The sequence below is a fragment of the Amblyomma mixtum genome, chromosome 6, assembly GCF_055824585.1.
Source record: "Amblyomma mixtum isolate Tamu chromosome 6, ASM5582458v1, whole genome shotgun sequence".
NCBI classification, from domain to species: domain Eukaryota; kingdom Metazoa; phylum Arthropoda; class Arachnida; order Ixodida; family Ixodidae; genus Amblyomma; species Amblyomma mixtum.
In genome coordinates this window covers 158,271,252-158,294,759 of record NC_143017.1, presented here as the reverse complement: position 1 = coordinate 158,294,759, position 23,508 = coordinate 158,271,252, and the positions used below count along the sequence as shown (strand labels likewise).

The 23,508-nt window shown below is 48.8% G+C and overlaps 1 protein-coding gene across 2 annotated transcripts in view; it reads left to right on the top strand.

Moving 5' to 3' along the window:
- The window catches only part of LOC149340954 (sodium-coupled monocarboxylate transporter 1-like), a 62,891-nt gene extending 44,983 nt beyond the window's left edge, over positions 1–17,908 (top strand). The window contains exons 10-17 of one of the 2 annotated variants that reach the window (XM_089549891.1): positions 3,832–3,920; positions 4,197–4,306; positions 4,978–5,045; positions 6,872–6,958; positions 10,226–10,386; positions 11,876–11,973; positions 12,902–13,032; positions 14,847–17,908. In XM_089549891.1, the coding sequence (XP_089406017.1) occupies positions 3,832–3,920; positions 4,197–4,306; positions 4,978–5,045; positions 6,872–6,958; positions 10,226–10,386; positions 11,876–11,973; positions 12,902–13,032; positions 14,847–14,957 (855 nt within the window). In that variant the 3' untranslated portion in view covers positions 14,958–17,908. Of the gene's footprint in view, positions 1–3,831; positions 3,921–4,196; positions 4,307–4,977; positions 5,046–6,871; positions 6,959–10,225; positions 10,387–11,875; positions 11,974–12,901; positions 13,033–14,846 lie in introns of those variants that run through there. The other variant, XM_089549892.1, reaches the window with a different exon arrangement.
- The last annotated feature ends 5,600 nt before the right edge of the window (positions 17,909–23,508 follow it).

Below are 23,508 nucleotides of genomic sequence, written 5' to 3'. Positions count from 1 at the left end.
ACTCGTGCACTTTTATCACGCTAGGACCACGAAAAAATTGGCTGTAGTTTGGCCAATGGCCATCCCGACTAGAAATGCGGAAGCAACGGCGCGGCAGTCGCAGCGGCGGCGGCACCTCTGAGTCACCCGCGTTGCGGAGGAATCGGCGGTGGCCCCAGCGCCGCAGCTGTGCGCCGTGTGACGTCGCTCCTCCTGGAGAATACACTGCTGCCGCAGCGTCGACGGCACCTTCACCCGCGCAGCTGAGGAGCCGGGGGCGGCTCCGCGGTGCTCTCCAGATGTTCGCCATGTGACGTCACTCGCTCCTCGCGCATGCGCAGTTGGGCTCTCCGGGGCTCCGCGAAGTCACTCAGACCTAGCGTAGTGTTGCTTGCGCAACAAGCTAGACAACCTGAACGCTGGAAGCTAAAGAAAACCTATACTTAGGGGTGCAACAAACGACCAGCAGAGTTTCGTTATGTTTTGGCGCTTCATGGTTAAGCGCTTTGCTTTCCCGCGTGGTTTCGTTTTTGACGCCCCTGGATTTACAAGTGGAGAGCAGCAGAGGAATTCCAAGTGCCCCTCTAAGTGCTCCTCGGACGAAATTCACCCCGCGGCACGCAGCTGCGACAAGGAAAACACCTGTGGCTAGCTGCTGTTGCACGAGCATCCACGTTTGAAAACGTAACGCTCGGCGTGTTCGCTTCGTCAACGTACCAATATGCTGGGCTGCATAACCAGCGCTACGAGGACTATTATTACAGAATTTAAATGTGTCCCTACGCGCCAATCTCCACTAGTCGTGAAAGTGGCTCGCCGGTAACAGCTAACGCACCAGTAGCTTGGCTTGCTGCCGATGCTGCCGACTCCTCGGTGCTCGGACTATCCTGCCAGACCCGCCGCCTCAACCCTCAAAACCATCGCACGCTGTGTGGGGTTGTGGTCGCTGAAGTTGCAGCCCAGCGTCTTGGTATGTTGAAGAAGCGAACATGCCGAGTGGTAAGTTTACTAACGTGGAGGCGCAGGGAGCATTAGCTTTCCACAGCTCTTTTTCCTTGTCGCAGGTGCATGCCGTTGCACGAACATCGTTCGACGAGCACTTAGGGAGGCACTTGGAGGTCCTCTGTTGCTCCACCCTCGTAAATCAAGGCGCGTAAAGAAATCATGCGGGCACACAGAACGCATAGCCGCGAGGTACTCCAAAGCATACCGAAAAGCGGCAGGCCGCCTGTTGAGCCGCCACTTCCAGGTTTTTTTCTGACTTCCAACATTCAGGTTGTCTTTTCTCCGCCTTTCTCGTACGTGTGACCAAGTGCACTAACGGTTTCAAAATAAAAATTGTATTCTTCACTATCGATAAACCGCGTAACCTTCAAGCATGTTTGTCAGCCTCAAAGATTCAGGTTTCTCCTATTTCGTCATCACGCTTTTACAAGCGAAATTGGTCTGTGGGGGTGATACCTGTATTTTAGTTCTTGCTCTATTCTACCTTACAAGAGCTTTATTTGCAGTAAAAGTGGTGTTTTTATGTTCAGGAGCTGGTATTCTATCGACACAAGCCAACTTTTATTTATCCTCAGTGTCCCTTTCAAAATGCCAATCAAGAAAGGTTTCATGCAGGAAGACACGATCTTTGGCTCCCTTTGGAACGAGATGAAGTGGCAAGGAACTTGTAAAGCTTATCTGAATTGCTCCCCTTGGCTTGCATTTCGCAAATGGAGCGGAAAATAGTAATTCGAAACATTGCATGGACACTCGCCAGAAACAATACACTGGGTAGCGCTGAACACCTTCACACCTCACGGCCATTTGTAACTGAAGCATCACAACGACTGTACGTTAAAGCCGTTTAGTGACAATACCAAATCGTTAAAGCCGAGCGCCTGAGCTCCTAAACAAGCGCAAGTTACATCTTTTAAGTAAGGTGCAACAAGAGAAACGCAGATACCGTTTGTACAATACCCTCATGCTGAATTGTCTATCCCACCACTCGATCACAACGGAAGTATCGTTCATGATAATCTGTAGAAAGCCAAGTGCTTTAACACGTTTTTCAGCTCAGTGTTTTCTGCTAAGGACAGCAATAGCCCTGCCGGTTTTCGCCTGGCCTTGAACTGTACGGAACCTATGGAGAACATTGAATTTGATCAGCGAGGAATTGTGTCGCTCTTAGAACGCTTAAAAGATAACAGTGCCACCGGTCCGGACGACTTACCCACGGTCCTGCTCTCTTCTTGCGCTTTTGCTTTGTCAAGGTACCTTCAAATTCTTTTCACAAAGTCATTACAGGACGGCCCTTTGCCTGATGAATGGAGGCTTGCTAATGTTGTACCTATACATAAATCGGGACCTACGAATGTTGTTTCAAATTATCGACCAGTGTCCTTGACCAGTGTATTATGCAAAGTTTTTGGGCGCGTGTTTTATACTAATATTATGAATCATCTTAGTATGCATTCATTATTAAATACTAATCAGCATGGCTTTCGCAGTGGTTACTCGTGTGCCACCCAGCTTACCGAATTTGTACATGACCTGTCAAGTGCTTTGGAGAAGGGATATTCTGTTGACTGTATTTTTCTAGATTTTAAGAAGGCCTTTGACGTCGTATCACATTCCTTGTTAATACAAAAAATATACTGGCACAACATAAATGAGAACGTTATTAATTGGATAAAGGAATACTTGAGCTTTAGGCGTCAATGTGTTGTTGTCAACGGGAAACAGTCGCAGGAGGTGGCTGTAACATCAGGGGTGCCCCAGCGATCCGTCTTGGGCCCATTACTGTTCATAATTTACATGAATGACATCTTTTCAGGTATTTCTTCATACATGTGTCTTTTTGCGGACGATTGTATATTGTATAGAATTATTAACGGTCAAAGTGACTGTGATGCATTACAACAGGATTTGTGTAAAGTGGCCCAGTGGTGTGAGAACTGGGGAATCCATATTAACTTACAAAAATCTGTACACATGTGTTTCACTAAAAAGAAGGTTCCCCATATTTTCGCTTATAACATAAATAATAGCAGACTGCTTTCAGTGTTGGAATTTAAATATCTTGGTGTATATTTAACAAGTTCAATGTCTTGGCATCGTCACGTGGATTTCGTTACTGCCAAAGCCTGTCGTGTGTTAGGCTTCCTGCGACGTAACGCTAAACTTTTCCCCTTAAAGACTAAAGAACTGCTGTATAATACAAACGTTAGAAGCATACTTGAGTATGCTTGCACAGTCTGGGATCCGAAATCCTTTCTTGACGTTCAAAAGCTAGAAAGAGTTCAGAATTTGGCCGTTCGTTTTGTTTTCAGTAACTATGGGCGATATTTTAGTGTAACGAGCGCGAAAAAATCTTTGGGTTGGGACTCCCTTCAAAAACGTAGGAAAGTTCTGCGTTTAAAATTATTTCATAACATATTTCATTCTAGAACTGGAATAGACAAAACCAAATATATAGGCAACCCTGATTACGTGTCTTTACGAAGAGATCATCCACTTAAAGTTAAAGAATACAGATGCCGGACTGACCTTTTTAAAATGTCTTTTTTCCCTAAAACGGTTTCGGAATGGAACAAGCTGCCTGAGGAAGTAGTGTCCATATTATCAAATGATTCATTTTCTTCCATGCTGTGACATTTTTTTATGTATAATAATTCCGTGTTCTTTCTATCTCATTGTTATCTTTTTTTTTTGTAACCACCTGCATGAGGTAGCATTTGTGTACTTTTTGTTCAACCCCCCCTGTAATGCCAGACAATGGCGCTGTGGGTATGATGATAAATAAATAAATAAATAAAATAAGTTCAAGTCAGCCGTGGCATGACGATAACTGACCTCTTTGGGACACAGCTGATGCCGTACTTCGTGATGGACACGATGGGTTACCTGCCCGGCTTGACGGGGCTCTTCGTCACGGCTGTCTACAGCGGATCACTCAGGTAGGGCTTATACACCGTTGCACTACTATACTGCCCAAATACGCAAAAGCGCAAAATACACTTATCAATCAAGGCAAGCGTATCGAAGCCGGAAGGAACAGAAAATCCGAATTATTAACTCCAGCGATAATAACACTGAATCCGTAGCTCTGAGTCTTTGGCCAGGCACCTGTCCATTGGCCTAGCACTGCGAGTGGAAGGAGAACATAGCTACCCTAGAATTTATGTCAGCCGCAGCTGCGATGTGTGCTGATATATCTGCGTTCGTGGTTTCAGCACGATGTCATCCGGCTACAACGCCTTGGCAGCCTTGACATGGGAGGATTTCCTAAAACCCAAGCTGAAGTTGTCTCCAACTGCCGTCATGTGGACAACAAAGGCGATTGGTGAGTGGAGGCATTGCTATTAATCTAACGACTAGCTCGTTCATACAAAAAACGTGCCTTAGTTTTTGCAGTTTCGTCAAAACAAATCACATCAATCAAATCTAATCCGCTCTGTCCTTGAATACTTCTTGCACGATCTCGCATCGACTGGCGTAACACTGAGTCTTTCCTGAGTATAACAAACTAAATACCCCCCCCCTCCCCCCACGCCCCATCTCGACCCCCTCGGCCCCTCCCCCCAATCCTTACCTCTTCCTCTTACTTCCTGGAAGAAGAAGACGGGTACAATGCTCTTTTCATGGGTGTAACCCCAATACTGTGAAAGCGATGTTGGTCCTCAGTGATTAACAATGACTACAGAATCTTGGAAACTTTGTCCGATGTGGAGACAATACCGGCTTCGACTCGCGATTGTGATGCCAACAAATGTACCTGTATGTATTGCCATCACTCTTCTCATCAGACCGTCACCCATCACGACCCTCTTTCTTCTTTTTCCTTGGTAAAGCAGGCCAAGTAATAATTTTTCCGGCCGATCTCTCTGTCCTTCCGTTCGATAAAGTTATATTTTGTGCGATGTGTTACTTCGAAAGAAATTGTGTATTTCACGCTACCTCGTGCATCTGTTAATTGGATGGTAGATAGTAAGAAGTCCCGTTCTTCTATTTCAGCTGCTGCGTACGGTCTTCTCACTGTGGCCATCGCATTTCTCGCTGGCAGCTTGCCTTCCATCCTTCAGGTGAGGCAGCACTAAATGTCCCTTACATTTTGGCACCATTATACGTATGGCGTGCCAGCAGAAAACAGGGAGTTTTAGCACAGCGTGATGCTCGATACTCCATGCGCAATTTGCTTGACGGAGAGCAAGCTGCGCCTGCGTGGCAGACGTGCGCTTGAACCTGCGACCTCAAGGCAGCGCGTCGCTCCAAGCGCTCCGCTAAAACATAACTACAATATTATCCTCTCTTAATGCATTTTCTTACTTTTTTTTCTTACTTCGTCGCTAGAAACCCGCTACTAGTCTGCCTCTTAAATGATTTAGCGTCACATCTTTAGTTCGTCATGGGATGCAGAGTAACGCATGTCATTTGATTGTCACTCCGATGTTCTGATGTGCTTATTTAAAACCATGGGGCATGTTTTCATGCCAGCATGAAAAGCCCTCGTGTACCGAGCAGCTTTAACGAGGCAGCCGCCGCGGTGGATCAGTGGTTATGGTGCTCGGCTGCTGACCCAAAAGACGCGGGTTCGATCTCGGCCGTGGCGGCGAAATTTTTGTGGAGGAGAAATTCTAGAGGCCGTGTACTGTGCGACGTCAGTGCGCGTTAAGGAACCCCACGTGGTCGAAATTTCCGGAGCCCTTCACTACGGCGTCTCTCATAGCCTGAGTCGCTTTGGGACGTTAAACCCCATAAGCCAACCAACCTTAACGAGGCGTGTTTGGCTAAAGCAAGGGAGACCGAGAGCAGGAGAAAGGATAAAAAGGATAAAGACTGGCTGAAAAAAAAAATCAGGGGGCACTTTGACTGTCTAAAGTGCGTAGAAGCGAAAGCGTTTTCCGCACCACTTTGGCTATGGGACACTGGTGACGTCACCACTGCATGATGCCACACATAATTGATGACTAAGTAATGACAAATTACTAATGAGTTGCTAATTACTGATTAACGACTAAATACTAATTAACTGCTAAATAATGACGCTTAAGCTTCGCCTTTAGGAGTGTAACGCGACAGCGTGTTGTAGCGCTGCCAGGCAGTCCACGGAAGGCCACCACCCGTTCGGCGCGATGCCTTGCCCTTTAAACGCAACGCTTTTTGAGGAAAGGAAATGGCGCAGTAATTCTCTGTCATGTCGGTGCACACCCGAACCGCACCGTAGAGGAAGGGAGGAAGTGGGAGTGAAAGAAGAAAGAGAAAGAGGGGCCGTCATGAAGAAACCGAAAATTGTGTTTGAGGAAAGGGGGTGGACACCCGAACCACACCGTACAGGAAGGGAGGAAGTGGGAATGAAAGAAGAAAGAGGGGCCGTAATGACGAAACTGAAAATTGTATTGGAGGAAAGGAAATTCAGCAGTAACTGTCTCGCATATCTCGGTGGACACCCGTCAAAACGCGGACACATCTGCCGACATGGCTGTCGACAGGAAGTGGGAATGAAAGAAGAAAGAGAAAGAGGGGCCGTAATGACGAAACTGGAAATTGTATTAGAGGAAAGGAAATTAGGCAGTAACTGTCTCGCATATCTCGGTGGACACCCGTCACAACACGGACACATCTGCTGACACGGCTGCCGACACGGCTGCCGACACGGCTGCTGGCACGGCTGCCGACACGGCTGCTAACGACAGTATGAGGCATTAAAGGCTTTCTCGCCTTAAGACGCGATTTGTCGCCATGCGCACAGTGCGTGCATTACTGAATTTTTTTGCGTTTGTGTGTTGAGCTGTATGCGTACTAAACTTTGCTCTAAAATTGTACAGCGCCAAGTTATTGTGTTTCCATTTGCTAACTGGTCACAAAGCTTGCTGCACAAACTAAGCTTTCGCCCTTTCCCTCTTCGCAGGCGACTTTCATCGCTACTGGAGTCTTCGGAGGCGCTTCTGGGGCGGTCTTCTTCTTAGGACTTCTCTTCCCCTGGTGTGGCAGCCTGGTGAGAGTTTAGAGCGTGGATGCCCAAGCACTTGTTTCTTAAAGTGTGCACACATCCGGCCCCATGCATTCATGTTAGCAGAAAGAAAAACAGATTACAAGAGTTTGAAAGGGGGAAGAGCGCTTCATGGTCGAAGCGATAGCGAAAAGTGCTTCGCTTCTCACCCGTATTAGCCACACGCCAAACGAGTTGTTTTTGACAGGCATCGTTTGCGGTTAGTACATGAGAGGGTGTTTGGAGTTATCGTTTATAGGCTTATAGGCTAGATCCTGCAGGGTTGCTGCTTTGTTGGTGTTTTGGGGGGGGGGGGGGGGGGGGGGGGTCGCACAAGCTTCGCTGGTAAACAGTGCAGCCACTACATCAGTGGGCAAGGTTACAGACCGTTGCTGCCTGTGGTGCTTGTTATTGGTGACGCAACACACAAGTCCCACCCTGCATATTTATAAGTATTCAAGGCGTCGCCTGCTTTCGATTTTCCTCGAATGTCTGGTTCCTCATAACATCCCACGTTCCTTCATCAAAAGGTGTCTTCAATGGCCAGCGCGGCACATATCTTAGATGTTTGCAGGTCTTGAGTGCAAGGAGTGGATTACGTGTCCCAGACACATGTTATTTACTAGACACACGAGCACGCCTGCAGGCATCCCTTGCCTATCGGTGCGGTTCGGATGTCGACACAGAAATCACACAGTTGCTGCGCCCATTTTAAAAAACATTCTTCTTTCCGCAGCGCTCGCTTGTGTCCCTGCATTGGAATGCTACTGATGGAATTGCATCGCATTCTCTATTCACTTCAGGCGTTCCAGTGCAGCTCGAACGGAACGATACGAGGGTATTAGTAAGCAGACATGCGTTGCACATGCGTTGGTGTTTTTTTTTTTTTTTTTTGCCGCACAAGCTTCGCTGGTAAACAGTGCAGCCACTACATTAGTAGTACAGACCGTGGCTGCCTGTGGTGCTTATTATTTATGACGCAACACACAAGTCCCACCCTGCATATTTATAAGCTAAAGTATTCAAGGCCTTGCCTGCTTTCGATTTTCCTCGAGTGGTTCCTCATAACATCCCACGTTCCTTCATCAAAAGGCATCTTCATTGGCCAGCGCCGCACATGTCTTCTTAGATAGTTGGAGGTCTTGAGTGCGTCATTAAAAACTATATATTTTAGAAAGGTGTGGATTACTTGTCCCAGACGCATAATATTTACTGTACACACGAGCACGCCTACATGCATCCCTTGCCTATCAGTGCGGTTCGGATGTCGACACAGAAATCACACAGTTGCTGCGCCCTTTAAAAACATTCTTCTTTCTGCTGCGAGTGCGCTGTCTTCCATCCCTGCATTGGAATGCTGCCGATGGAGTTGCATCGCATTCTATATTCGCTTCAGGCGTTCCAGTGCAGCTCGAACGGAACGATACGAGGGTATTAGTAAGCAGAGATACGTTCCACGAGAAGGTCGCGTACCTGCTTTGGAGCTCGCACAAGTGAAGGTTAATTTCACGTTTCTTCAGCAGCCCGCTGCTCCCAAACAATTCCTGAAATATTGTCGCGGCACTGATGATCCATTAACTGCACGCTAAGGAGCCATTAATGAGGTGCGCAGAATGTGATAGCTGCAAGAGGAAAATGGGATTTTAGCGCCTCGAGGGCTACAAACACTTGTGCAACAATATGTGGCTAATCCCGTCTCAAAGGATCACCACAGGCGTTCACCGGTCAACCACCCTTCTTTTTCACTTCTCTGAACGAGACCTTTACGCTGTACGAGGCGTTTAATTTTATTCAGTGAATTAGCGGCCTTAAAAAAAATAGCCAATTGTAAGTCTATTAACCCCCTTAGGATTACTAATTAATACATTAATATTTATAGGTGTGTTTGAACAAGATATCCTTCCTTCCAAGCGCAGAAATTTCCCCTCCGGCAACGATATAAGCGCTGATTTATGCTTTATTGACAATCTAAAGTGAGATCTGGGATAAAATGAACATATTGAGACGCTTCTGCGATTACCGCCTGGGGCCTGAACTCACGAGGTGATGTTTTTACTGTCGTCCTCGAAATCCCACGTGCTTGGCATCTCAGAGGACTAACAAATAAGCGACAATGACCCGAGTGTAAACGCGCGCTGGAGCAACTTTGTGGTTCACGTGACACTTGGGACCAACCGCCTTTCGAAGCAGGATACGCGATGGCAAAAGCGGGGAAGTTGTGCACGTGCGGACGTTTGACACAAGGCGGCGATGAGATCAAGCGCAATTTTTAGGTTCAGCAAAAAGGAGGAAGCAGTTTGGAGGCGGTCATAGAGACGGGCGCATAACCGAATCCGCACATACTAATCAAATGCCGCCCGGGGCAATACGACGGTAAATGCAAACTCTACAGGGACAGGCAAACATGATCCACATGGTATGGTCATGCACACACTTAGAAAACAATTCAAGAACCATTAGACATGAAGACACATGGGAGGCTCTGGTGCTCTGAAGCTCGAACCCATATAAGCAAAAAAAGCCGCCGCGGTGGCTCAGTGGTTATGGTGCTCGGCTGCTGACCCAAAAGAGGCAGGTTCGATCCCGGCCGCGGCGGTTGAATTTCTTTGGAGGAGAAATTCTAGAGGCCCGTGTACTGTGCGATGTCAGTGCACGTTAAAGAACCCCAGGTGGTCGAAATTTCCGGAGCCCTCCACTACGGCGTCTCTCATAGCCTTAGTCGCTTTGGGACGTTAAACCCCAGAAACCAACCAACCAACCATATAAGCAAAAAGAAGTCATCAATCAAGCCCAGGCAGCCGCCTGGTCCCCAAGGGATCCTGGCCGACTCCTAGCCTTGGAGGTTAAAACCTCTAGCTGTGGCGCGTCGCTCAACCGCTCCATTCGCCCAGTCGCTTGCACATGAACCAGCCTTTACGCCTCCATCGAAGTGAAGCTGCCAACCATCAGGGCATCAGCACCTGCTAGGATGAATTAATGAATAAACTATTTATTCTGTAGCAAGAAACTGTGAGTGGAGTCCTTAGTCCAGGACCTCATTGGAGACAGCTGCCAGTATCGTCCGTTGAACCAGTGCTTTCTGGTCTTCCAGGCGAGAGCTAGTTAGAATAGACGATATGCGCAAATGCTTGGTGATCTGGAAGTACGCTTTTTGTGATTAGAAGCCGTTTCAAATTTTCACCACGCATGCGCTGTGCAGACGGATATAGAGAAGTGAGCACTAGGTGATGCGCTGTACTCGTGTTGATGATTCATTCATTTCGGCCTCTGCAGGCCGCCCTGTTGTCAATGTTCACAGGCATGGGACTGGCCTTCTGGGTCTCCATTGGAGGTATGGTCTACCCACGCGCCCCCGTGCCCGTCCGCACAACACTCGAGGAGTGCCCATTCAACTACACGGCCAGGGTGTTTCCCCCGCGGACCTACTACTCAGGGTAAGCAGTGCTGTGCTCATGGCCCCACGCGCTGTCGGCATCGCGTAGAGTGCCTGCAGGCCAGTCAGTATTAATGACTTTCATAGCTTCTATCTAGCGCACACCTTCATTCAATTAATATACCTAATATTGTGGTCAGTGAGGGATTTGTTTTTAGCTTCTGCTCGCTTTTGGTGGCCTCAGAAAATTAATTCCAATGCGTTCCCTAACGCATGTTTAGTGGGACGTAACAATAACAAAATACCTTACCTTGCTAACACTCGCCAACGTTTAAGAAAACATAGTGCGCCCGCCGAAGGATATCAACTGGATTTTAAAGAGTTAGCCAGGGTTTAACCACGGTTATATACAAAGGTCGAGCGATAGCACTTTGGCACAGGCCCGGGCCATCGAGTAGGGCACGCTTAAATATGGTTGGACATCGATTTTGGCACTAATCGTCAAAGTTCAATCCGTCAAAGTCAAACTGCTGCTATGTTGCGCTTCTCAAGGTTAAACCAAAGTCAAATCAGGCATGTTATGGCCAGCCACTTTTGCGTTGAGTAGAGCTACCGCGCCAAAACTCTGTGATGCAATCTGCAAACCTGAACGCACCTTCGGCCGCTGCGTAATAATCTTACTTGGTATCAGTAATGTAGCCATAATTGTGATAATCTAAATGTAGTTTAATTTCATCCATGCTTATCCGCGATGGCATCCAAGCAAAAAAGCGAGAAACCTTTGTTCTGAGAGTAATTTTCTTCGGTGCTAGCTTGTAAAGCCTTTCTATGCGCAATATTGGCAATTATTTTGCACGCGAAAAGCTAAATGCAGGCTACTTTGCGGTTGAAGCTTCATCTCCTATCTGCTGTGTCAGAGATTTGCTGCATCTGCTGTTTCTTAGAACACAACGTTCAGTGGCAAAAAAATTACGAAAGGGAACACACGATCATGTGCCAAAGGGGGCCGGTCGCGTGCCTGCGGCTCCTCCTGGCGCTTGCAGGAGCAGCAACAATTTTAAAAAATCAAAGCTTCAAGGTTCTATGAAGGTAGTACAGGCGAAACGAGATCAAGAGTGTGTACTGCTGTCCTGCTTAAATGAAGATAGTCCGCAAGAGGCAAGACTCCAATGTTTACAACAGCCACAGGCGCCCCTTCGTCCTGCCGCTACTCGCGGTTGCCTGTTCACGTTCGTACGGCTTACATCTGTTCATGCGCTTCCGTCCCAGCGGAGCCAGTCAGCGCCTTATGTAAAAGTAATCAGCTATGCTGCCGCCAGAGAAACTACTTGCCTTACGCAACGGCGGCGAGCGCTGGCCTTGAATTTTATGTGTGAAGTGTGGCGTGCTGGCATCCGAAAGGATTTGTAACGAAAATTTTCCGCGTTAAACACGGTACGAAGCTAAGCGTCGCCGTGTGGTGTAGGTCGACTAGAACCAGTTTGATATTTTTGGCTTCCATTTCGAAGTAAGTCAGCGTGCAAGTAATTCTCTTTCGTCTCTTTTTCCAGAGGCATATATGACCTGTATCATATATCCTACATGTGGATTCCAGTCATCAGCTTCTTCGTCACGTTTTTCGTAGCGATCCTCATCACGCTTGTGCTTGGTGAGTGTTCCCGTCCGGCCGTATTTGTCGCGCGTCCGTGTGCTGTGCGATGTCAGTGCACGTTAAAGAAACAAAGGTGGTCGAACTTTCCGGAGCCCTTCACTACGGCGTTCCTCATAAAAGTTAAAAAAAATTAAAATTGCTTTTTGACGAAAGGAAAGGGCGCACCCACATTTCGGTGGACACTCGAACTGTGTCGTAAGGAAAGGGAGGAAGGTGGGAGTGAAAGAAGAAATAGATAAAGAGGTGCCGTATTGGGGGGCTCCGGAATACTTTCGACCACGTGAGGATCATAGCTGAATCACTTTGGGACGCTAAACCCGATAAACCATAAAACTACGAATAGCGCGAAGATCATTGGCCGGTAAGTAAATACCCGCCAACGATCGGTGCTTTCTCTGTAAACATCGGTAAAGGCTAGAGAGGCCCAACTCGTGTACTCTACGATAAAGAAAGTATATATTCGTCTCTTCTTGTCGTTTACTGTGCGTTTTCTGATATTTTTTGCAACTGTTTACAAACTGCCGGCATGCCGAAACGACTTGGCCGTTGCCCGGCCGTCATACATGCACATACAACAAACACGGCACATCCAAAAGTGCTTTTTCCATCGATGACGGACTTCGCTATAGCACTGGGTATTTTTCTGCTGCACAAACGTAAACACAGCTGCGGAGAAGGAGCAAGAATTTTTTTTTTTCTAAGAACACTAGCTGGATGGAGTTGTCCCGTGTGCTCCGTTACCTTCCTATCTTACCCACAAAAGTCAAATAATTTGGAGAGGTTCCTTAACTTCTGCCTGGCAAACAAGTGGGTCGCCTCATTATCTTACAAGCTCGACTGGCACCACAACAGTCCCTGATGTCCACCACTTCGACGTTCACATGTTGGCGGCATATGTGACCCTAGTTGCTATTTTTGCTCGCAGGTCTCAAGAACTCGGCTGAAGTAGACCCCAGTTTACTAACGCCAGCCATGAGGAAGTTCTACTTAAGGACAATGCCCAAGGCGGAACAGCCGTGCACCAAGGAACAAAAATGTCCGCCCGCGAAAGGGGAGGTTAGTAAACAGAACTGTGGTTCGTGTGCTAATGCCACGGAGGCAATGTACTGGATAGTTTGAGCACAGCGGGATCCGTGTTCTGCTACCGTTATACGCTTACGCAAGGACCCTGCTGCGTATGGTGGTGGTGGTGAAAACTTCCATTTTGTGAAAAAGAGTTTGGGAGCCACAGAGTGGCCCCGCTACATGGTCGGCGTCCCTAGCCCGGGACACCGCATGACGAGGCCCCGTCTCTCGCCCGTTTCACCAGAGCCCTTTGGGACTCAAGCGAGGAGCAGTTGAGGAGGGCAGTCTCCCATGCCTCTCTGGAAGGGCTAGGGGAAGGGGGGAGGTGGGGATTTTGAGTACATGCCCACACCATGTGGAAGATATCACAGGTCTCCCCACACTGTGGGCATCGCCCATCCGTGTTAGGATCGTAATGTTTTATTATTGCAGGACAGAGTAGAGTACCTGTCTGCAGGCGCCTTAAAGTTCGCTCCTCCGTCTTACTCAGCCCTTTTGCAGGGGCCGGGAAAAGGCGGTGGTTGTCGCTATAATGTGTTGATATTTCCCTGAATCGCAGCAGCGGCTGGTTAGTCTCCGAGCCAGACGAGCTGGGATGAGGAGCCCGGTGAGTAAGCGCTCGGGCAGCCGCGTCAGCGGCCTCATGCGAGCCCTGCTGCGACTGCGCAGTGGCAGGTGTGCGCCCTCACCTGGCTCCTCGTGACTACCTGCGCATGCGCAAATTGCTTCTACAGGAAGCGTATCGTGGCAGCGGATCGCTGATCGCGCTTCGCTAAAACTCCGTATCGCCCAACGCCTCCACCGAATGCTGCGCGGAGGCAAGCCAAAGAACGTGACATGATAAATACGATGCCAGCCGCCCTACGCGAGAGCTTCGTAAAGTGTCATTCCCCGCTTCGTCGTATTCGCGCCCGTAACAATGGGACGCTCAGTTTATGGAATGAAGAGGGATGAACAGTCTGTTCACCTTCTTTCTTTACGAGTGGTGGTGACATAATTCGTGCATAGAGATAAAACAAAAGAACTAGAATCTACGTTAACCATGCATTCAGTCGCCTCATCACGTACGCTACTGAATTTGAGCAAAGTAACAGGAAACAAATATAGGGGGTGTCAAGTGCAGACAAATCATAAACGCAAGAGAAATAACAGCTTGTATCCGAAGGTGACCGGTACGCGCCACTCTTTTATCAGCGCGTAACGATTTAGATCGGCCACGCTGCTCGATACGATGCAGTGCATCCACACGAGGAAATGCTGAAGGCAGCGCTCAGCGAATATTTTTTTCTTGCTTGTTTTGCCTATGGGCGACAGCAATAGCAGCTTACAATTGCTTCTGAGGTGTCGCACCGTGTGGTACGCACAGTAGCCTGAAACGTGGCCTCCGCGATCGAAGCGCAGCGCGCGCCGCCGCCGGAGCAGATCGCGGCGGCCACGCCTGGAAATCTCTGGTTGGAGACGCTTCCGAAAGATGGCGCCAAGTGCATGTACAAATTAGAGTTCCTGTATATGCTCCCGTATTACTGGATTACTCCCGAGTTACAGTATATGCTACCTTCGGTAGCATATACAGTAACTCTAGTACAAATATAACAGCGATATGTTCTGCCCGAAATTCCGGACAGCACCTGCAGAGTTTTGGAGGAAAGGCTGCGCGTGTCGCATTAAGCGAGCAAATATGAAAGGTGCTATCTAAGAAACGTCTATCTTCCTTGCACTGTACAGTTGACCCCTTAATTTACATAAAGGATTGACCAATTGCAGGATTCATACCATAGTGCTATAAATATTTTCTTTTCTTGCAGGAAATCATAACTGAGAAACCAGAGAAGGCGCACGAGATTAGCAGCAACCGAAACGGTCACGTGAACTACGCCATGACCAACGACGACGGCACGGAACACACAGCCATGTAGGCGCCGGAAAGAGTGCGATATTTTAATGTTTTACGCGGTTTAACTATCTACTTCGCTTGATGCATACCTCGATTTGTACGCGTTAATTTGAACTGTGAACAGAACCGATCTACGGTTATTTTATACGCTCTGTACAGGATTTAAATCAGCCACGTTCGCCACATCATTGAAGGTGCTCGCCTCGGGGCACCGACCAAATATGACGCATCTAGAAGCATGCGATCCAAAGCAGCGGCCAAGGCTGTTGTGATTGCCTTGCATTACAGAGGCACATGCATGTAATTTACACTGCCTCGCGTCACATCTTGGCGACTCCACACGGTCGGCTCTGGCGCTTCAAGAAGCATCGCACCCGGACATTTTATCACACCATGCTCCTTGCTCGTGATGGGCCTCCCACCCCTTCTTGTTTTATTGAGTCCATGAGGTCATTTCAATGCGCCATGCCATCTGCCGATCCGTTCTGGCCCCAGAACAGCGGCTTGGCGGCCGTATTGCATATACCTTTTCTTTAAAAACAGTCACCATGGCTAAAAGTTTCTAAGGGATCTTAGAAACCAGAGCAGTCTAAACTCATTAGACGCAATTAAATAGCTGCAATATCGGATGTTGTAATTCCCTGGAAAGGATAAAACCTTCCTATACCTCAACGAACCGCAAATAGCAGCCGCATAGAAATACAATGCGTTGAAAATGGGCCGAGAGTTATCCTTGTCCGAAGCCTGTGCGAGTTGTACGTGTGCCTGAACAAGGGGCTCAACTACATAATTCAGAAAGATCGACGAGCGATTAAGGGGCTCAGGGTGCCTGCCCTTCTGATGCTTTTGATGATCTATCGCTCACAGAAATATCGCACTTCACAATTCTCTTGCTCCTATCCATTCGACCATACTTCTGTTATTAACGCGGTCACATTAAAGACTCATCGGGGAGGAATGTATCGGTCAAAAAAATTCGCCCACTGGCTGGAGGTCATCAAGCCGTATAATTCCCATTGAATGCAGGGAAATGACGTCACCAGACCGGATAATGATGCCACTTCCAGTAAAGGCTTCAGCAGCGTCTAATTCTATTGCATTGCAAGTAATTAGGTGTCCCTGTGAACTTTTGTTTCACCTTAGTGCAGTATGAATTAATCCCCTCCAGAGTTGCTTTCGAACGTACTTTCTCTGTTTTTCGGACGTCAAAACCGTTTACTTCAGCGCTTATCTTTGATCAGATAAAGGCGCGGTGCTAAGTCATTTGGATCGGTGCTAGTCTACTTACCTCATCTGGAGAGGCAAATGGTGATCATCAAAATTAATTGAACTATACAAGGCGCTATTAATATTTCTGCCACTGTGTGCAAATGGAGGACCGAGACAACAAAAATTTGGTTCGGAACTATAGCCACGTTTGTTAGCAAGGATCCCGTTTTTTTTTTTTTTTTTTCAAGGAAATTAAAGAACGACAGCGCCAACATGATCAGGAAAGACGGACTTGATAGCTGCGGCACAAAAATGCAGGCACGCACAGCGACATTCCTAGAAAGCATTCCAATTTTCCGCCTTCGCCTCCTCCAACTCTGTAAAGTAGAATACAGAAGGCGGTGGCAGAAAGTCTCACCATGAAAGGTCGCATGTTACGTGAGCTGACTGCCTCAGCCGAAGCTGCCATTTCAAAAACAGTATACTAGGATCAACTATAATGCGTTGGAAGAGCTCTACGACATGAAACAGGATAACATTAGAAACCCTATGGGACCAAAATGTGTCGTTGGTCATAAAATTCGCCCATTCGCTGGAGTAAAGTGACGTCACCAGACCCGACGTAACGTCACTTCCGGCCGGTTGAAAAACAGTATAGTCCCACCAACTTTAATACTTTGGCAGAGCTCGACGACATGAAACAGCATAACATTAGAAGCCCCATGGCACCAAAATGTGTCGTCGGTCATGAAATTCACCCATTGGCTGAAGTGATGTGACGTCAACCGACGGGACGTAACGCCACTTCCGGTAAGGGCATCAACAGCTGGTAATGCTATCCCACTGTCAACACAATGGAAGTTGGTGCCCCTGTAAGGTCTTTTGAGTATTTTTTTTTCTGCGGCCATTACTTCTTAAGTTTATGTTCATTCCGCGTATCATTCCTAGTCGCTGAGCGCAGAATGGCACGCTATGGTTTGTATTTTTTCATAAAAACGGTACATCACTTGCCCCGTTAGTCCTCAAGCGCACTTGGTCTCAAGACAGAATTTCGGAACAATCAGACCTCAGGAAATTATCCGAGATTTCTTCTTACCTTTGCTTCAGTCATATTTCGTGTTACCGTCCGCTGCACAGTGAAATCAGATGAATTGCCCCTTTAATCTAGGGCCGTTTGTGCTAACAGATTGTCCGCATACCTCGCCAGTCGAAAAATTTAAGTGGGCAAATCAGATGATAGCGCACGAGGATCGCTCATAACAATATGCACGCACGTACAGCGCTGGTTCACGCCTTGATTATCCGCGACTAACATCTTAGCATCGACTTTGAAGCTGGGCCCATGGTACGTTCCTCTAGTACGTAATGTGATCTGTTTAACCCTCAGTATAGTCACACGCAAATCACATGTTGCTCACTAAGAGGAATGTTTGTTGGCGTAGTCTGCACAAGGCAGGTGAGTCAGGTCAGCGCAGACATCTACTATGCTCCGTCCTGAAGTGCGCTTATGTAATGTTAACATGTAGGCAATAGTTCTGCTTGTTGTGCCTGGTATGTTTTTACCTAACGTTGTTGGAAACAAGTTTTTATTGTTGTGTTGGTGCTGTCGAATCTGAAGTTGTTACCTGACGCACGCCTCGATTTGTTGCTGCGAGTTGGTCATTGACATCATCCCATGCATTATGCACAACAGCCAGCTCATAAACTATTATTGTATGTAAATACATCATTGTGAAACTGCAAATAAAAGTTGTCTACATTATAGTTCTTCGTACCTTTATTCTAATTGTTGTTGTTGCTGCTGCTGCTTTGAAATCAATTTCGCCAGCATTTCTGTTTCCAAGTGAAAAGTACATCGGAGGCAACTGCGGTACACGTGCGACCACTAACCGCTCTAGGGTCAAAATGGCCCAGTACTCAAGCGTCAGAGCGGCAAGTTTCCCCTGCCGCGATGCTAATCACGAACATAATTTAGAGGTATGTTGCCGGTACGTATTCAAAATCATAACAGCATTGCACCGCTTCTCTGTAGTTATTTTTCGGAGTTCACAAAATCGCGAACAAACACCTCCCATCGTACTGTTCCGGCTAGAGCAGTACCGGAATTACTGGGGCTTTTCTATAAGAGCCTTCCTCGCAACTGCGGTGAACTCAATGCGGTCACTGATGTCGATGGTTTCATTCTTGGGAACGCCCTAAAGCGCGCATTTTATAATCTTGCAGCACTGTTAGGAGAAGGTAAGTGACGCCAACCAAGTAAAATACAGGAAAAACACGACGTTTCGGGACCGGCTCGGCCCCTTCTTCACGGTGTGACTACGGGCGAGCGCAGCTTGGCTTTTTAAGCCCCTGTGTGGAGGACCTGCGGGTCAATGGCCGCAGCCCATGGACGTAGGATGAGGGGAGAGTCCCCAGGGAACGATTAACATTCTCTCGTGTTTGCTGTATGTGCCACGACTCGAGTAGAAGCCTCCTGCGTGGGTTAGCTTCCGTTTCCAATACAATGGTGCTGTCGAAGTCAATTGGGTGGTCACACCCTTCACAGTGTTCGGCCACGGCGCTGCGTTGACGATTCATGTGACGGACGTCCGCTTTGTGTTGGTTCATCCTTTCCGCGAAGTTCTTCGTTTCCCCTATGTACGACGCCGGGCAGACGGAACACGGAATTTTGTACACGACGCCCTGGGCCTTTTCTCTGGGCTGCCGGTTTTTTGGGCGGGGGAGAAGGCGACCGATAGTGCTGGTCGGTTTGTGCGTTGTCAGCACCCCTTCTTTTCCGAGAATGCGACCGAGCGTCTCGCTCACGCCTCTCACGTAGGGGATGCAAACACGTTTCCGCTTCTGGCATGCGTCTGAGGAAATAATAGACCGGATTTTGTTTTGCCTTTCTTGTTTCCTGATAATGCGCCGGATGAATGAGCTTGGGTAGCTGTTCTTTTGGAGGTCAGAAATGACTCGGTTCTTCTCCTTCCTTTTATCTTCACTTGAGGAACATATGGAGTCGGCTCTCTTCAGTAATGACGTCACGACAGATGCTTTGTGCGGGATGGGATGGTTCGAATCGAAATGTAGGTACCGTCCTGTGTGGGTTGGCTTCCTGTGCACCGAGGACTGCAGGCCTTTGTCGTGCCTTGTAAGTAGGACATCCAGAAAAGGCAGGCTGCCCTGCTGTTCATGTTCAACAGTAAATTGTATGGCCGGTTCAACTGAATTTAGATGACTCTGGAGGTTTTCTATCTCTGAGGTTTTCACCACACAAAAGCAGTCGTCTACATAACGGAGGAATAACTTTGGCTTGGGATTAAAGGAGGAGAGGGCCCGGCTTTCGACGTCTTCCATGGTTAGGTTAGCCACTGTGACTGAAATTGATGCCCCCATAGCAGTTCCGGTTGTTTGCTTGAAAAATTCTCCGTTGTAGGTGAAAAAGGTACTGCGCAGACAGAGGTCGAGAAGGCGACATACCTCATCGACGTTGAGTGGAGTTCTCTCGTGCAGCGTTTGGTCGTTTTCGAGTGCGCGGCGAGCAACGGACACAGCAAGGGGAACCGGTACGCAGGTAAATAGCGACACCACGTCAAACGAGACTAGGCTTTCGTCTTCCTCCACGGTAAGGTTCGAGACAAGTTGGACGAAATGCCGCGAATTCTGTACATGCGTGGGTGTTCTGCCGGCGAGCGGCGCCAGTACCTTGTGCAGGTAGTCAGAGAGACGTCGGAGAGGAGACAGGGTGAAGTCTACAATTGGCCGAAGGGGGACGCCAGGTTTGTGAATTTTAGGTAGCCCGTAAAAACCTGGAGCTGAGCCGTTTCTGGAGATGAGGCGGAGGTAAAGCCATTTGAAATCAGGATGCCGCTTGAACATCTCTGCCAGGGTTTTGTTGAGTGTTGTCTGAGTGTTTGAAGTCGGATCCTTGCGAACCTTCTCATACGCCCCACTGCTCAAAAGGGCTGACGCCTTCTCCTCGTAGTCGCGTCGGTCCATCACCACTGTAGAGTTGCCCTTGTCTGCCGGGAGTATGACGATGTCGGTGTCGTCCCTGAGACCGCGTAGGGCTTTTCGTTCCAGTTGAGACAGATTGCTCGGAAATTTGGGGGGTACCTTGGCGATGACACCAATCGCTTTCAGGCGGACCTCTTCCCTGACGTGCGGCTCCAGGTGCTGGATCGCATCTTCAACAGCCGCGACTAGTTTTGGGAGGGCGGGACCAGATGATATGTTGAATCCATGTCCTTTTGCGAGAACAGAGGATTCGGGCGGTGTTAAGCGACGGGAGGAGAGGTTCTTTACAAAGCCAGAGTTATGGGGGTCAGGCTGTTTCTTCTGCCGCTGCTGTAGGGCAAACAACTTCTTGTTTTGACACTCACGATGTTTGTTGGCTGCAGTGGAGGCCGCTTCCGTGGCAAAGGCGTCCACCCGCGGGAAGAGCTCAGGCATCCTGTGTTCTAGTTGGCGGCGCGCGAAGAACCGGTCCAGCTCCTTTTTGCGGAGAACGGAATGGCACTCGTGTATCCGCGCACTTAATAACTGTTGCTCCGTTTTGGACACCAGCCGTAGGCCTTCTGCGGTGGTTACAGGGCGCTTTAGGCGAAGGCTCACGGGTATCACATCCTTTTCCTTGCAGGTCTTGTTGAAGTTTAGATGTGTCCGGAAGACAGCAATACTCTTGGTGATGTTGACGTATCGCTTCACTAGCTGCATGGTCTCGATGCCGAAGTCTTGGCGTATAGACTCAAAAGAAAACATTCGACAGAAGTCTGTCTGGTTGGGAAATTTAATGTTAGGAGAAGGTAAGTGACGCCAACCAAGTAAAATACAGGAAAAACACGACGTTTCGGGACCGGCTCGGCCCCTTCTTCACGGTGTGACTACGGGCGAGCGCAGCTTGGCTTTTTAAGCCCCTGTGTGGAGGACCTGCGGGTCAATGGCCGCAGCCCATGGACGTAGGATGAGGGGAGAGTCCCCAGGGAACGATTAACATTCTCTCGTGTTTGCTGTATGTGCCACGACTCGAGTAGAAGCCTCCTGCGTGGGTTAGCTTCCGTTTCCAATACAATGGTGCTGTCGAAGTCAATTGGGTGGTCACACCCTTCACAGTGTTCGGCCACGGCGCTGCGTTGACGATTCATGTGACGGACGTCCGCTTTGTGTTGGTTCATCCTTTCCGCGAAGTTCTTCGTTTCCCCTATGTACGACGCCGGGCAGACGGAACACGGAATTTTGTACACGACGCCCTGGGCCTTTTCTCTGGGCTGCCGGTTTTTTGGGCGGGGGAGAAGGCGACCGATAGTGCTGGTCGGTTTGTGCGTTGTCAGCACCCCTTCTTTTCCGAGAATGCGACCGAGCGTCTCGCTCACGCCTCTCACGTAGGGGATGCAAACACGTTTCCGCTTCTGGCATGCGTCTGAGGAAATAATAGACCGGATTTTGTTTTGCCTTTCTTGTTTCCTGATAATGCGCCGGATGAATGAGCTTGGGTAGCTGTTCTTTTGGAGGTCAGAAATGACTCGGTTCTTCTCCTTCCTTTTATCTTCACTTGAGGAACATATGGAGTCGGCTCTCTTCAGTAATGACGTCACGACAGATGCTTTGTGCGGGATGGGATGGTTCGAATCGAAATGTAGGTACCGTCCTGTGTGGGTTGGCTTCCTGTGCACCGAGGACTGCAGGCCTTTGTCGTGCCTTGTAAGTAGGACATCCAGAAAAGGCAGGCTGCCCTGCTGTTCATGTTCAACAGTAAATTGTATGGCCGGTTCAACTGAATTTAGATGACTCTGGAGGTTTTCTATCTCTGAGGTTTTCACCACACAAAAGCAGTCGTCTACATAACGGAGGAATAACTTTGGCTTGGGATTAAAGGAGGAGAGGGCCCGGCTTTCGACGTCTTCCATGGTTAGGTTAGCCACTGTGACTGAAATTGATGCCCCCATAGCAGTTCCGGTTGTTTGCTTGAAAAATTCTCCGTTGTAGGTGAAAAAGGTACTGCGCAGACAGAGGTCGAGAAGGCGACATACCTCATCGACGTTGAGTGGAGTTCTCTCGTGCAGCGTTTGGTCGTTTTCGAGTGCGCGGCGAGCAACGGACACAGCAAGGGGAACCGGTACGCAGGTAAATAGCGACACCACGTCAAACGAGACTAGGCTTTCGTCTTCCTCCACGGTAAGGTTCGAGACAAGTTGGACGAAATGCCGCGAATTCTGTACATGCGTGGGTGTTCTGCCGGCGAGCGGCGCCAGTACCTTGTGCAGGTAGTCAGAGAGACGTCGGAGAGGAGACAGGGTGAAGTCTACAATTGGCCGAAGGGGGACGCCAGGTTTGTGAATTTTAGGTAGCCCGTAAAAACCTGGAGCTGAGCCGTTTCTGGAGATGAGGCGGAGGTAAAGCCATTTGAAATCAGGATGCCGCTTGAACATCTCTGCCAGGGTTTTGTTGAGTGTTGTCTGAGTGTTTGAAGTCGGATCCTTGCGAACCTTCTCATACGCCCCACTGCTCAAAAGGGCTGACGCCTTCTCCTCGTAGTCGCGTCGGTCCATCACCACTGTAGAGTTGCCCTTGTCTGCCGGGAGCATGCAGCTAGTGAAGCGATACGTCAACATCACCAAGAGTATTGCTGTCTTCCGGACACATCTAAACTTCAACAAGACCTGCAAGGAAAAGGATGTGATACCCGTGAGCCTTCGCCTAAAGCGCCCTGTAACCACCGCAGAAGGCCTACGGCTGGTGTCCAAAACGGAGCAACAGTTATTAAGTGCGCGGATACACGAGTGCCATTCCGTTCTCCGCAAAAAGGAGCTGGACCGGTTCTTCGCGCGCCGCCAACTAGAACACAGGATGCCTGAGCTCTTCCCGCGGGTGGACGCCTTTGCCACGGAAGCGGCCTCCACTGCAGCCAACAAACATCGTGAGTGTCAAAACAAGAAGTTGTTTGCCCTACAGCAGCGGCAGAAGAAACAGCCTGACCCCCATAACTCTGGCTTTGTAAAGAACCTCTCCTCCCGTCGCTTAACACCGCCCGAATCCTCTGTTCTCGCAAAAGGACATGGATTCAACATATCATCTGGTCCCGCCCTCCCAAAACTAGTCGCGGCTGTTGAAGATGCGATCCAGCACCTGGAGCCGCACGTCAGGGAAGAGGTCCGCCTGAAAGCGATTGGTGTCATCGCCAAGGTACCCCCCAAATTTCCGAGCAATCTGTCTCAACTGGAACGAAAAGCCCTACGCGGTCTCAGGGACGACACCGACATCGTCATACTCCCGGCAGACAAGGGCAACTCTACAGTGGTGATGGACCGACGCGACTACGAGGAGAAGGCGTCAGCCCTTTTGAGCAGTGGGGCGTATGAGAAGGTTCGCAAGGATCCGACTTC